General features: G+C 49.8%; 1 protein-coding gene across 1 annotated transcript in view; it reads left to right on the top strand.

Moving 5' to 3' along the window:
- Positions 1–14,619, top strand: part of LOC140411508 (dynein axonemal heavy chain 8-like) — a 2,059,122-nt gene that overhangs the window by 890,405 nt on the left and 1,154,098 nt on the right. Inside the window, exon 27 of the mRNA XM_072500594.1 lies at positions 10,361–10,487. Coding sequence (XP_072356695.1) covers positions 10,361–10,487 — 127 coding nt within the window. The remainder of the gene's footprint in view (positions 1–10,360; positions 10,488–14,619) is intronic.

Genomic DNA, 14,619 nt, shown 5'->3' with positions numbered 1-14,619 from the left:
CTTTACATTTTGAAAATTAATTTACGGGATGTGGCCACTGCTGGTTACCCCAGCATTTATTGCCCATACCTAATGTAATTGAAAAAAATATATTTTATTCAATTTTCTTCAATATTGCCCAAATTTCATTTCTTTCGTCCATCCTTTTTCTCCTTTAAACCAATTTCAATTTCCAATATTCGCTATTTAATCAAAGGTGGAATAAATACTTTATGAAATGTATCTTCATTTTTATTAACTCAAATATTTTGGAAAGTTCAAATTGGATTACCGTCAAACTCCAGGCTTATTTTAGGAACAAACTCTATTTCACAATTCTAAACTTGTAGTTTCATTTCAAACTCAAATCCAATCCTTTGAAATCTCACATAGCTCGAATTTCTTTTCAACAGAAACTTACAGAAGTTTGAAGTTTGAATTAAATTAATTTTAGTTTCCTTTCCAAACAAATTCTTTGAATCTATTAATAATAATCTTTATTAGTATCATAAGTAGGCTTACATTATAACTGCAATGAAGTTACTGTGAAAACAATGATGCTTGCGAACAACATCCTGCTTCAACAAGGACTAGACTTGAATTGAAGGTATTCTCTCAACTGGGCAAACATACTTGGGGTAAGGCTCATGGATAATGACATGTCTGACCCCACACACTGGCACTCGCTTATCACATAGGAAAAGCGGCAATGCTTTCAACTGTGGCAACTGCCCTTGTTTTGGAAACAACTACAAGTACCCACTGTTGATTGTCCGGGGTTGATTGTCAGGGGGTGGTATGCCCCAAGGGAGGCGACACTTTGTGACAGACTTAACAACTTCAAATTCTGCACTGCATCTTTTAACGCCTGGTCTGGTATTTTCTGTCTGTAAATCAATATCTTGTTCCAGCTTTTGGTCCAGCAGCAGTCTTTTCTTAGCACAACACACCCCATCCTGTGATTTTACCCGTGATAAGCTGCTCCTGCACAATGTGGCAAAGTGAGGGACACTTTCAGCATCCCTGCTGATTATGTGTCCAAATGCAGCTTCTAGCTAACCAGGTACTGTCATAACATACACCAGTATATCATGGTGCAGACACACACTGATGGACACACAGTGGGACCAATCAACACACACAACACCGCAGCCAATCACCAGTGAGAGCACACACTACTATAAAGACAGAGGGCATCAGAGTTCCCGCTCATTCGAGTAGCAGCTAGCTAGGAGGACAGAGCTCACAGCCTGTAACACAGACATTCACCAAGTGCTGAGTGCATCGACTGGTTAGGACAAGGCAAAGGTCTTCAGTTAAAGCTAGTATCATATTAACCCACAGTCTGCCTTCTTGACTACCTTCTCCACCTGTGTTGCCCCTTTCAGTGACCTGTGAACCTGTACACTAAGATCTCTCTGACTGTCAATACTCGTGAGGGTTCTACCATTCACTATGTATTCCCTACCTGTATTTGACCTGCCAAAATGCATTACCTCACATTTGTCCAGATTAAACTCCATCTGCCATCTCGCCGCCCAAGTCTCCAAACAATCTAAATCCTGCTGTGTCCTCTGACAGTCCTCATCGCTATCCGCAATTCCACCAACCTTTGTGTCATCCGCAAACGTACTAATCAATCAATCTCGGAGTAGCTTGTTCTCATCCTCTATCCCACGGACCAGACTCTGGTTTGCACCCTGCAGTGAGGCAGGTAGGAATCATGGATGGGGGGTGGGAGTGGCACAGAGAGCAGGGGAGCAGGAAGGATGTCCGTACCCCTGGCTAGTCCCCCTAGTCAGTGAACCTGGAGGCAATTGAAGCATCGGCCTAGGCGCACACATGTTGCGGCCTCCTGTGCCTGTGGCCTCCTGTGCCTGCCCGGCTCCCATGTCCTGTCCATCCTTGGCCTCCCCCACATCCTCCTATAACGAGTACTGGTGTTCATCCTCCTCCTCCAGCACATCTCCACTCTGATGAGCGGTATTGTGGAGAGCGCAGCAGGCTACCAGGATTGGGAGGCCATCCCAGTGCCATACTGGATGGCTTCTCCAGAGGGGTCCAGGCACCTGAATCGCATCTTCAAGATGCCAAAGCACCGCTCAATCATGGCATGGGCATCATTGTAGCTGGTCTGTGGCCTCCAGATAGGCGTCATCAGCCAAGGCTGTAGTGGATAAACCCTGTCATCCAGGATCCCAGCCGGTCAGGGGGTGCTCAAAGACGCCAGGAACCGTTAAGTCTGCCAGGATGAAAGCATTGTGCATGCTGCCCAGGTATCAGGCACAAATGTGCATATGCGCATCTCATGGCCACACACCAGCTGCATGTTCATTGAGTGGAACCCTTTTGTTTTGTGACAAGCGGCCTGTCATCTGTAAGACCATCCCCAGCGATGGTGGTGAATCCCACTGCTCAGGCAGCCTGGTGGGTTTAATAATAATAATATGTTTGGTCCACATTGAAATGGATGTATTGTGCCGACCGGGCAAGTAGGGCCCCCGTAATGGCATGGATGCACCGAGCTCAAGAGACTCCGAACAGGTCTCCATTCAGCGCCTGGAGGAATCCTGTGGCGTAGATCCTTGACGGTCACTGCAAATGGGTTTCCTCCCCATTTCCCCCGCGGTGCCAGATGTGCCATGATCTGGCAAATATGTCACACTGTCCCCCTACTCAGCCGGAGTCTTTGATGGCATGCCCGCTCTGGCAGGTCCTCAGATGACAGGCACTGCCAGTATACATGAGGCCTCATACTGCCTTCCTCCTCCTCGGAAAGTTGGGCAGCCAGCTCTCCATCATCAACAGCTGCCTCCTTCTTGAAAGACCAACGTGTTAGCATGGTGTGTACCCACTGTGTCCAACCATGTCCAAAGGGCTATATGAGGGCCCCGGTTGGCACTGCGGGCCCGACCCACTCATGTCCTCCTCGAACACTCCTTCCCCATCTCCATACCCCTGGCTCTGTCGGTGCCCGGCACCGTGTGGGCCTCTGACCCTGGCGCCCATTCCTGCTGCCAGGGATATTGTCGGCTGGCACTGCCCACATCAGCTGTACACTGCATAGCCCCACTCTGATGCCCCCCCCCCATCCCGTAGGGCTCCTGTGGGTGCTGCCCTTGGTTGGGCCATGTCATGCACTGCCGGCAGGTGACTGTCAGTTTCTGGGGTGCTATGACGGAGGGTTGGTGCTGTGATGTGGGAGGGGGGGCACCCACCGATCGGCCGCTGTCACTCTGCAGAACCAAGAGCCAAGGTGGGAAGTCAGTGGAGTGTGCAGCAAGCTGGCTGCTTTGCAGGCCGCGGCAATGGCTGTTCGCGACTGAACACTCTGGTCCTGTGAGGGCTCACTGCGGCCCATGGCCTTCCCCCTGATCACCTCCCCCCCCCAGGTGCCCCCCCTCCCACCTAGCCCCCAGTGAGCCAGACCAGTGTCAGGGTAGGATGCCCACGGTCACGCTTCTGCATTTTTCTACCTCTCTCTCCCTCATGGCGCCTGTTTCCCGATTTTTAAAAGCACAAGGGAACACGGCATTGGGAATTTCCCCCAATTTTTAGCCAGATGACTGGAGATGGAGGTTCGCGGATGCCCTGGAGAATACTGGCCAGGTACGCTAATGATATGCGAACAGCGTTTACTGTACATGCAGAGTGGAACGCATTGTTGCAGCTGCCGAAGCACCGGGGAATTGCGATTTGGCGTGAATCTGGCGCCCGCCACAATTTCAACATTAAGACTGATTCTCCGCCCAATTGCCTTTCCCAAATTCAGCGTCGGCCGAGGGAGAATCTCACCCAGGATGTATCAACTTTAAAAAAATATAAATTTAGAGTACCCAATTAATTTTTTCCAATTAAGGGGCAATTTAGTGTGGCCAATCCACCTAGCCTGCACATTTTTGGGTTGTGGGGGCGAAACCCACGCAAACACGGGGAGAATGTGCAAACTCCACACCGACAGTGATCCAGAGCAGAGCAGGGTTAACCCACTGCGCCACCGTGCTGCCCCTAGGGTGTATCATCTTGACCCATGGGGCCTGTAATAAAACGTTCAAAAGTTGAAGTCACAAGGTGATCAAGAGAGATACAGAAAGAAATGGCTTACACAGAAAGAACAACTGCTGTTGAGTTCTGGTTGGGTCAGGGAATGGCCTGGAGTATGTCCACTTCATCATGTGGGGGCCAGTACCTGGCTGTGCTCCCCTGGGAGGGAGCCTCCACGTAGCTACGGGTGGGGTCTCTGTGTGGGTAGCCTTGATGTATCTCTTCTCATCTAAATCTGTCATCGTAACTCTACTCTTTCATACCTACCTAGTATCCCCTAAATAATTTGATTGAATATTGATTAGGCAACAGGAAATGTTGAGCAAAGCAGTGCAGTAAGTACAAATTTATTTTGAACAGTGGCGCTCAACAAAGAAGGCTGAATAAGACGATTGTTGCTAAATGTGAACTTACCTTGTTCCAGGCAGAGATTGAATACTCCATTTTTTTGGAAGTCCAAGAGGCCCGGCACATTAGTGAAATGTAGCAAGGTTACAAGCTGTGCATGCCCACTTCTAGTTTTATCTTTTCCATTTATTAGCTTTGCCATCTGGAACATTGTTGAGAATGCGACGACAAGGCATAAAAACAACCATCATGGGACCCAGTTTTGTGCCATGACAATGGGAATCTTGGAACAGAGAGAGGGAGAACCCAGAGAGATCATCCAGGTCAAGGAACCACTGGGAGGAGACTACTAGCAGGAACCATCAGAGAGACGAATCGCGAGGAGACTGAAGATGTGGCTCCAGTAGCAAAAGTGCTGTTGGCAGGCCCCAGGTAGTCAGAATTTGGGAGAAGTCTTAGGGAGCCAAGAAGGCAGCAGATGCTCTCTGTGTCAATGTTGCAAAGGCTAGGGCCCAGAAGAAACCCTGGGAGCAATTTGTACCGTGCAAATTTGGAGATAACCTCGTCCAAATCATTAATATATAATGTGAACAGTTGGGATCCCTGTAGTACCTCACTTGTCACTGCCTGCCAATCAAAAAAAGACCTATTTATTCCAACTTTTTGCTTCCTGCTGACCAGCTTTCTATCAAGACACTACCTGAAATCCCATGCACTTTAACTTTACATATTAATCTGCTATGTGAGACCTTGTCGAAAGCCTTAATAAACCTCGTCCATCAGTTCTCCCTGGTCAATTCCACTGGTTACATCTTCAAAGAATTCAAAGAAATAACTTTGTCTGATTATACCACTGCTTTTCAAATGCCGTGCTGTGAAATCCTTGATAATGGACTCCATCAAATCCCTGCTACCGACGTTAGGCTCACTGCTCTATCGCTCCCTATTTTCTCTCTGCCTCACTTTTTGAATAATGGTGTTACGTTTGCTATCCTCTAATGTGTAGGAACCATTCCAGAGGTCACTACCTTTGAGGTCCGACTTCTCAACTGTCTTCCTAACTCCCTATATTCTGCTTTCAGGACCTCATCTCTTTTTTCACCTATGCATTAGTGCTGATGTGCACCATGACCATTGTCTGTTCATCCTCCCCCTCCAGAATGTCCTGTAATTTCTCCGAGACATCCTTGACCCTAGCACCAGGGCGGCAACATACCATCCTGGAGTCTCGTTTACAGCCACAGAAATGCGTATCTATTCCCCTTACAATCAAATCCCCTCCAACGATTGCATTCCCACACTTCTTACCCCTTCCTTCTGCAGCAGAAGCAACAAATTTGGCTGATATTGCTTTCCCCTGAGAGGTCACTTCCCTCCAAAATGGTATATCTGTTTTGAAGGGGAATATGCTTGTCACACAGTGGGGGGGGGGGGGGGGGGCAGGGGAGGACTGCTCTATCATAATCTGCCATATGCCAAGGCCACCTGGGTATTGCAGTGGCACTCCTGAGCGTGACCCAGTCACAGCAGGCAATGGCTGAGAGAATCAGCGGCATTGACCATGTGCTGGCTGATGTGGCACAGACCCAGAAGGAGGTGTCCCAGTCCCAGATCTAGATGGTCCACTCCCTGTGCTCCATTGCTGCGAGCGTGCAGAATCTGCAGATAGCAGGCCTCCAGGACTGGAAGCATCAGGTGGCGAGGGAGCCTCAAGCTTTAGCTCCGTCGCATCCCCTTCCAATGGAATAGCACGGGGGTCATTGGGTACCCCGGGGGAGGAGGAGGTGATGGGGCCCGTGCCGGGGACTCCCGCAGGGGAGCTGCTGGAACACCGCAGCACTTTGGACTCCCCATCTCCTGTTCCTGATACATTACATGGGCAGTGGGCAGAACAGGGCGGCATCATGCCACCTGGGACACCAGAGCAGCAGCCAGCCCATCCAGGCCTGGACGCCTTAGAAGAAGGCCGCCAATGCGGACCCGAATCGCAGGGTGGAAATCACAGCAGGCCACCTCCACTCATGATATACTATCTGGGTATCCATCCAAGCATAATGCTAGAGCCCGTAAGGCCAGAAAATTAGACACCAGTTAAGTTGGCATGGGTGCAGGGCACAGTTTAGTGATAAGGGCTAGGGCACAAACATGTATATGTTTTCACATTGAACACCATTGAACAATTTTACAACAGGTGGAGAGGGAGATGGGCGGATGTTGGGGATGGTCTAAATCCATCGCTCACCGCTCCGGTGTCCCACTCCCCACCTCCACAACCACCCCCCCCACCCACCCCATCGTCCCCACCTCCGCCAACCTCGGGGTTCGATGGGACCGTGTGATGGAATGGCCAGCTCGTGTGCAGGGATCACCCAGGTGAGAGGTGAGAAGTGCTACCGTGGGCAAGAGGCAGACGTTGTCAAATGATGCAGAGCACCAGAGCTCTCTGTAGATCAGGTTGTCATCATCCTTCGTTCCATGGAACATGCCCGCTGTTACTGCCAAGGGCTCGCACTCCGTAGTGTGGCAGGTATGTATCATGGAAGGGGTTGCAGGCAGGGGGAGGGGTGGCCGGGGCGGGAGGATTGGGGTGCAAGTAATTGAACATGGAAGCTGTCGCTTCCCTGTGCTGCCAATACCTCCCAGGCGAGATTGGTGACCTTTCTTAACAGTCTCTTCCCTGTTCATGGGTTAAGGATATCCCGATGTTCTTTCAACACATCCAGCAGTCTGCCAAAGGATGTATCTGTGAATTTTTGGGTCAGACTTCTTTGCAGCCATTCTTTCCTTTGGATTTTGAACAAGTGATGAGAAGCGCTGGGACAGTCTTTAAATGGAGTGCTCCACTGATGGAAGCACTAAGCTGACGGTTGAATGGGCGAATCAGAAATTGCCCGCCCATCATGGCGGCAGCGTGAACCCCATGCTAAATATTTTTTTTCAATATGGCATGTTGACCTGCTACTGCTAAAGGCAGGCTAATCACCTCTTCTCCCGCCCAAATCCACAGTTAGCCAAAGAATGGAAAAATTCCACCTCGGAAATTTAAATATCTCACTATATAAAATAAATTTGAAGAGTAATTTGAAAACAGGGGAATTGTTGGAAGAATTCTAACTCTTGTTTCCAAATCCCCTTATTTTCTGCATTTCTGTAACCTACGTATGCCGTAAAACCCTGCACAATTTCTGCGCTATTACACTTCTGACCTCTTGTGCATCCCCAGTTTCAATAGCACGATACCTGCCCATGCATCTAGCTGCCTAAACCCTATTCTTTGTAATTCCTTCCTCATCCCCTCCCTTTATTTTCATAAAGAAGATCCTTAAAACCTACCTCTTTAACCAAACCTGTCCTCATATTGGGCAGAAAGATGGTGGGTACTCTGGAGCGAAGTACTGTGCAGGGCCAACCCCACCTCCTCAAAGCCTAATGCAGCTGAAAGTGGTGCACAGGGCACACCTGACAAGGACCCAAATGAGCAGGATCTTCCCGGAGGTGGAGGACAAATGTGAACAAAGCCAGGGAGGCCTGACCAACCATGCCCATATGTTCTGGGTATATCCCTGTCTTGTCAGGTTCTGGACAGCCTTCTTTGAGGCAATGCCCAAGGTTGTGGGGGTGATGGTGGAGCCGTGCCCAAGAGTGACAGTCTTTGGGGTATCGGACCAGTCAGAACTATTCATGGAGAAGAAGGACGATGTCCTTGCTTTCACTTCTCTGATCACACGCTGTAGAATCCAGATCAGATGGCGATCAGCAACACCACCCACAGCTGCAGTCTGGCTGGCAAACCTATCGGAATTTCTCCACCTGGAGAAGCTCAAGTTCACCATCTGAGGATCACAAAGCGTGGAGGCCATTCAACAACTTATTCCAGGACCTGTTCGAAGCGAACAGCCAATAGAGCGGGGGGTGGGGGGGGGGAGGGGGGGTGGGGTCGGGGTGCCATGGCAGCCAACGGGACCACTGGTGGGGGGGGGGAAGGGAGGCTAGGGGAAAAAGGAGGGGGAAGCCAGAAAACGGCCGATACAAAGACCTGGAATCCTCAAACACGAAAAAGTGTAGCCATCTAAGATGGCCACCTGCAAAGGACCATGGGAATTATGGCCAATCCAGGACTCAGACGGATACAGAGCCTATGTGTATATGATACACAGGTAACCAGGCCTGATTGAAACCCCCACTCATTTGCATTTTAATGGCCCATTTTCCCAGGATAATAGAACTCCAGTCAAGCAACTGGTACAGCCACAGACTGATTGGCGCCACTCCCTTGACTCAGAAAGCCAAACTGCCAAGGTCAATGACCGCTAAGGACCCACCCAGCTACTAAGGCACCCGCCCCTTTTTTGGCCGAAATCGAAGACAGTGATCAGAGCCCTGTCGAACTATTGGGTCCAAGGTTAAGGACTTCCCCAAAGAGCGCAAAATCCTAGAGGGATATAAGAGAGCACAGCCATGTGTTCTGTCTCTTTTGGATACGGCCTGTGCCAACCCAATTGCAGCAGGAACAGCCAGCCGAGTTCAAGACCAACGATCGCTACCCGCGGATCAACCCAGCAGAGACAGAGCCACTTTCTTCGAACCAGCCAAGTGAAATCCAGATAAAGACCTTATCCATTTGCACAGTGCTAGTCGCCCTGAAGTTAAGTATAGGTTATTGTGTATTAAGTATAGCTGATAGGCGTCGTTTAACTCGTAGTGGATGTTGTGTTTGTATGTTGAGATAACTCTTGTGTATGAAAATAAACCATCCTTTGAACTAACTAACTGGTTGTGTGGTCATTTGATCAATACAAGGGAAGGCTTGTGGTTCACCAATATTATTAATAGAGCAACAAAAGGACCCCCAAGGAAAGGCCGAGAACAGGATAGGGAGAAGGGAGAAGAAAAGGGAGAGGCCAAATGATAAAAGGGGGGGAGGGAAGGAGGGTCACCGCCCAGATGTAAATGGCAGGTAATTGCCCATTGTACAGTGAGGGACCCAGGAAAGGAAACTGAAAGGGGCGGGGGGGGGGGGGGTTTCAATGGGAGGGAAGGAGAGAGGGGAGCGGCACAGAGGAAAATGACTTGTACATTGAACCGGCGCATTTATCCTTACCGAATGTATTGTGTACAAAATTAAAAACTTCAATACATTTTTTTTAAAGTTCTTCGATAATAGTTGTTATTGTTAAGTTATGCATCACACGTTATGCAGATTTTCGTTTTGGGTATGATATTCTTTCCATGAAAAATGTGCAATTGCATTTCACCTCTTGATTCTTTGCTGCAACCAACATAAACCATCTATTTGTCATGGTGTTGCTTGGGTCACATGTTTAATTTGTATTTCCGTTGATTAATTTGCTCCTGGGATATGGGTTCAAATGGCATGTATGAATAATTTCAACATTCAGTTTACTTCCATCAGCTGGCATTAATAGTATGGTCAAACTTATGAACATGACTAATTTTTAAGTTTCAAAGTCTGGAAATAGGATTCAGGGGGCGGGGTTCTCCGGTTTCCGATGGCGAAATCGCGTTCGGCGATCGGCCGGAGAATCCCCGCTGGTGCCGAAATCGGGGTCGGCATCACTTTTGCGACGTTCCGCCCCCTCCAAAGCGGCGTACTTGCCGTATGGACGGCCTCAGGATGTCACCTGAGGCCCTCCCCTGATTCTCCGTCCCCGATGGGCCGAGTTCCAGATGCCGTGGGTCACTCATGCTAAAACACCACTGTTCCCACTCCGGCATTAGCACTTGGTCTCAAAATCAGAGAATCCAGCCTATGGAGTTAGGTTTGAAAAGATATTCTGCATTTGAACATAAGTAGAAAGTTTAAAATGCTTAAATTAATTCCATTGGGGAAGAAAATCTATAAATTTAAAATTATGATATTTTTAATAATGCCCATCCTCAGCAAATGATACGTCTTTCAAATCCAGAACTCAATACATTATGTGGATTAACTTAAATTCATAATTTATTTCCAATCGTTTCTACATAGAAATTTATGGACAGTAATCCCAGTCTGTACGAGCTCCGAACAAAAATAGAGTACTATGCTTCTTTCGAACGAGAGATCGAGGAAATCAGCTCCACCATTAAAGTCGACTTTATTGAACTGAATACAGGTACGTTTTGCACAATAAATAAGATTTTTTCTTCATGCCTCATGTTGTCATGCACATAAAAATTGTCATTGCATCATTATTATGTGGAAAACAATCACCTAAATTAGAGGGCCGGATTCTTCATCCAGAATCGTGAATCGCAATCGGACGGAGAATTGTGCATCAGCCAAAAATCAAGTAAGGTGCCGGGATCCCAACGGAACACCATGCTCTGGTGCCTTGACAGTTGAATGAATGCGATCCACACTATGCGTCGAAATGGGCATGCAAAATTGTACAGGAATGGCCATTAGCATATCATTAACGGGCCCAACCCGGTGATGATGTCGCAGTTCACTTGTGATATTTAAAATGCCATGGCCAATGAGGGAGAGAGAGGAGGTTAGACATGTTTCCAAAGACCATAGAACATAGAACATACAGTGCAGAAGGAGGCCATTCGGCCCATTGAGTCTGCACTGACCCACTTAAGCCCTCACTTCCACCCTATCCCCGGAACCCAATAACCCATCCTAACCATTTTGGTCACTAAGGGCAATTTATCAGGCCAATCCACCTAACCTGCACTTCTTTGGACTGTGGGAGGAAACCGGAGCACCCGGAGGAATCCCACGCAGACATGGGGAGATCGTGCAGACTCCGCGCAGACAGTGACCCAGCTGGGAATCGAACTTGGGACCCTGGCGCTGTGAAGCCACAGTGCTATCCACTTGTGGTACTGTGCTGCCCACTGAGGCGCAACAATGGGCTGCCAATTGTGCCGCTGGCCGGGGCTGTCTTCCAGTGCCAGGGGGAGTGATGGGGGGGGGGGAACCAGTAGATGGGCCAGTGGGTCGGGATGTCCCTTTGGGCTCGGTGTGTCCAGGCACGGACCACCATTACAGCAGCCTGAAAGTAGCTTTCCAATGTGCCCTGTAGATGTGGAGAGCGCCACTGGACATATGGGTCCCCCACCCCTCCCCCAGGCCACGCCCCAGGAGCCCAAAGACCGAGCCGGTCCAGTACAGCCCATGGCCCACCGGGTGTTGGCACACCCCATAAACCATCCAAGGCACTGCCCCACTTCATGTACCATGGCTGTTGGCACCCTTCCTGGCGTCTTGCCAGTGACACTCTCAGCCAGGACCATCGGCTGTCACCAAGCCCTGCATGCCCACTTCACCCCTGCCCCAATCCATCCTGCCGCAGACAATTAGGCACAACCCAGTGCAACACACAAAGGACCCCAGCACATTGCAACTATGGTCTCAACTAGCTGCCTCACCCATTATGGCACCCGTTGGAGGTGCACTCTGCCCAACCTCCCCCAACTGGCCGCCACCCTGCTGGCGGGGTAGCACACGTCCCACTCAAGTAGTGCCAGCCACCGGTACCCCCTGCCGGCAGAGATGGGTGGCAAGGTCAGAGGCCACCCCACCGTTGGGACAAGGGGTGCAATGCAGAGGGCAAAGTGCCACGTGGAATGGCCGGGGATGGACCAGCAATGGGGTGGGGGGGGCACCTTTAGGGGCAGGGGCAGCCGATTGGACCTGGTTGTGCGCAGGAGTGCTCACCATGCTCATCTGTCTGTCCTTTGCCCCCTGCAGAAAATGGAGTTTGGTATAAAGCCAGGAGTGGTTGACACCACCTTGCCATCGCAGCTCTGGCAGGTGCACTGAGGCTGCATGAGCAAGAGCTGCTCGGTTAGACCTTGCAGAACAGGAGCCTGCCCCAGAGTTGTAGGAGCTAGCCAGTGATGATGGAGAGCCTGCCACACAGCAAGCTAAGAAGGAGGTGGGAAGGATGCATCACATCAAGCCTCGTGTATATCGGCAGCGCCTGTCGTACGAGGGCCTGCCAGGTTGAGTGCCGCCGACAACTGCGGCTGAACGGGCAGACTGTGAAACGTCTGTGCCGGATCACGGCACATCTGGAACCGCAGAGGTATGGGGGAGGACACCTGCCCCTGGTGGCCATCAAGGTGACAGTCACTCTGAACGTCTTTTCAACGTTCTCCTTCCAGGCGTGGAGTAGGGCCCTGTCTTGGATCTTCCAGACCTCCATGCAGAGGTGTTTCCATGCAGTTATGGAGGAACTGTATGTCCGTGCAGCACAATACATCCACCTAGATATGGACCAAGCCCATCCCAGCCAATGGGGTTCGCCATCATCGCTGGGATGCCCCAGGTCCAGGGGTGATCGATGGAATGCATGTCCCCACAGCATAGTCGCTGTTCTCCTGAAGGCTGGGTAGTTTTCTGCAAACAATAGTATGTTTGAGGTTGCGTGGTTGTTTGAAGGCCCCGAAGAAGATGTCGTAGTTTCTCCGCTCCGGGGAAGTAGAGGACGATGAAGGGTACTCTGTTGGTTGTGTCCCGTGTCTTTTGAGGAGGTCGGTGCGGTTTTTTGCTGTGGCACGTTGGAACTGTCGATCGATGAGTCGAGTGCCATATCCCGTTCGTACGAGGGCGTCTTTCAGCATCTAGATGTCTGTTACGCTCCTCCTCATCTGAGCAGATCCTATGTATATGGAGGGCTTGCCCATAAGGGATGACTTCTTTAATGTGTTTAGGGTGGAAGCTGGAGAAGTGGAGCATTGTGAGGAATCTGTGGGCTTGCGGTAAAGAGAAGTGCTGAGGTGACCGTCCTCGATGGAGATGCATGTGTCCAAGAATGCACCGATTCTGGAGAGTAGTCCATGGTGAGTCTGATGGTGGGATGGAACTTATTGTTGTCATCGTGTAGTCGTTTCAGTGATTTTTCGCCGTGGAACCAAAGGAAGAAATGTCATTGATGGCGTTGGTTGACGGTCCTGTGTGCTGAAGAGGTCTTGTTTGAACTTGTGCATGAAGATGTTGGCATATTGAGGTGCGACTTTGGTCCCTATGGCTGTTCCGTGTGTCTGGATGAAGAACATGTTGTCGAAGGTGAAGACATTATGATCCAGGATGAAGCAGCTGAGTTGTAGAATTGCGTCTGGAGATTGGCAGTTGTCGGTGTTGAGTACTGAGGTTGTTGCGGCAATGCCGTCGTCATGGGGGATGCTGGTGTAGAGTGCCGAGACGTCCATTGTGGTGAGGAATATTCATGGATCAACTGATCCATGGGTGCTGAGTTCCTGTAAGAAGTCCGTCATGTCGCGACAGAAGCTGGGGGTCCGTATTACGATGGGTTTCAAGATGCCCTCGATGTCGCCAGAGAGGTTCTCACACAGGGTCCCATTGCCTGATACAATAGGACGGCTGAGTGTATTGGCTTTGCGTATTTTCAGGAGGCAGTAGAAATGTCGAATGCGTGGGATGAGAGCACGTAGGGCATTCTGAAGGTCTGGATGAAAGGTCTTGATCAGTCTGTTGAGTTGGGCGGGTGTGTTCTTTGGTCGGATCTGCATCATCGAAGTACAAGGGCAGCAAACTCTTGGGGAGCAGCCTCCCCTTGTTGGATCAACTCAGCGGGTCTGTCAGTATCTGTGGAGAGAGAAAAATAATGAACATTTCGAGTCCAATACGGTAATTTCTGATTTTATTAGATTTCCAGCATCTTCAGCATTTTGCTTTTATTATCCCAAAATCAATACCCTGGCTGTCTGGATTGCATGTCCACTGCCTCTCTTCTTAGGGATGATGCGGAGATACCGGTGTTAGACTGGGATGAGCACAGTAAGAAGTCCTACAACACCAGGTTAAAGTCCAACAGGATTGTTTTGAATCACTAGCTTTCGGAGCGCAGCTAGAACAAACAAAGAACAAAGAAACGTACAGCACAGGAACAGGCTTTTCGGCCCTCCAAGCCCGTGCCGACCATGCTGCCCGACTAAACTAAAATCTTCTGCACTTCCGGGGTCCGTATCCCTCTATTCCCATCCTATTCATGGGGCTGGTTTAGCACACTCGGCTAAATAGCTGGCTTTTAAAGCAGACCAAGGCAGACAGCAGCATGATTCAATTCCCGTACCAGCCTCCCCGAACAGGCGCCGGAATGTGGCGACTAGGGGCTTTTCACAGTAACTTCATTGAAGCCTACTTGTGACAATAAGCGATTTTCATTTCATTTCATGTATTTGTCAAGATGCCCCTTAAATGTCACTATCGTCCCTGCTTCCACCACCTCCTCCGGTAGCGAGTTCCAGGCACCCAGTACCCTCTGTGTAAAA

Source organism: Scyliorhinus torazame, chromosome 4, assembly GCF_047496885.1.
Source record: "Scyliorhinus torazame isolate Kashiwa2021f chromosome 4, sScyTor2.1, whole genome shotgun sequence".
Taxonomy (NCBI): Eukaryota; Metazoa; Chordata; class Chondrichthyes; order Carcharhiniformes; family Scyliorhinidae; genus Scyliorhinus; species Scyliorhinus torazame.
Note: the sequence above shows the minus strand (reverse complement) of the source record. Positions and strands in the feature narration are given on the sequence as shown.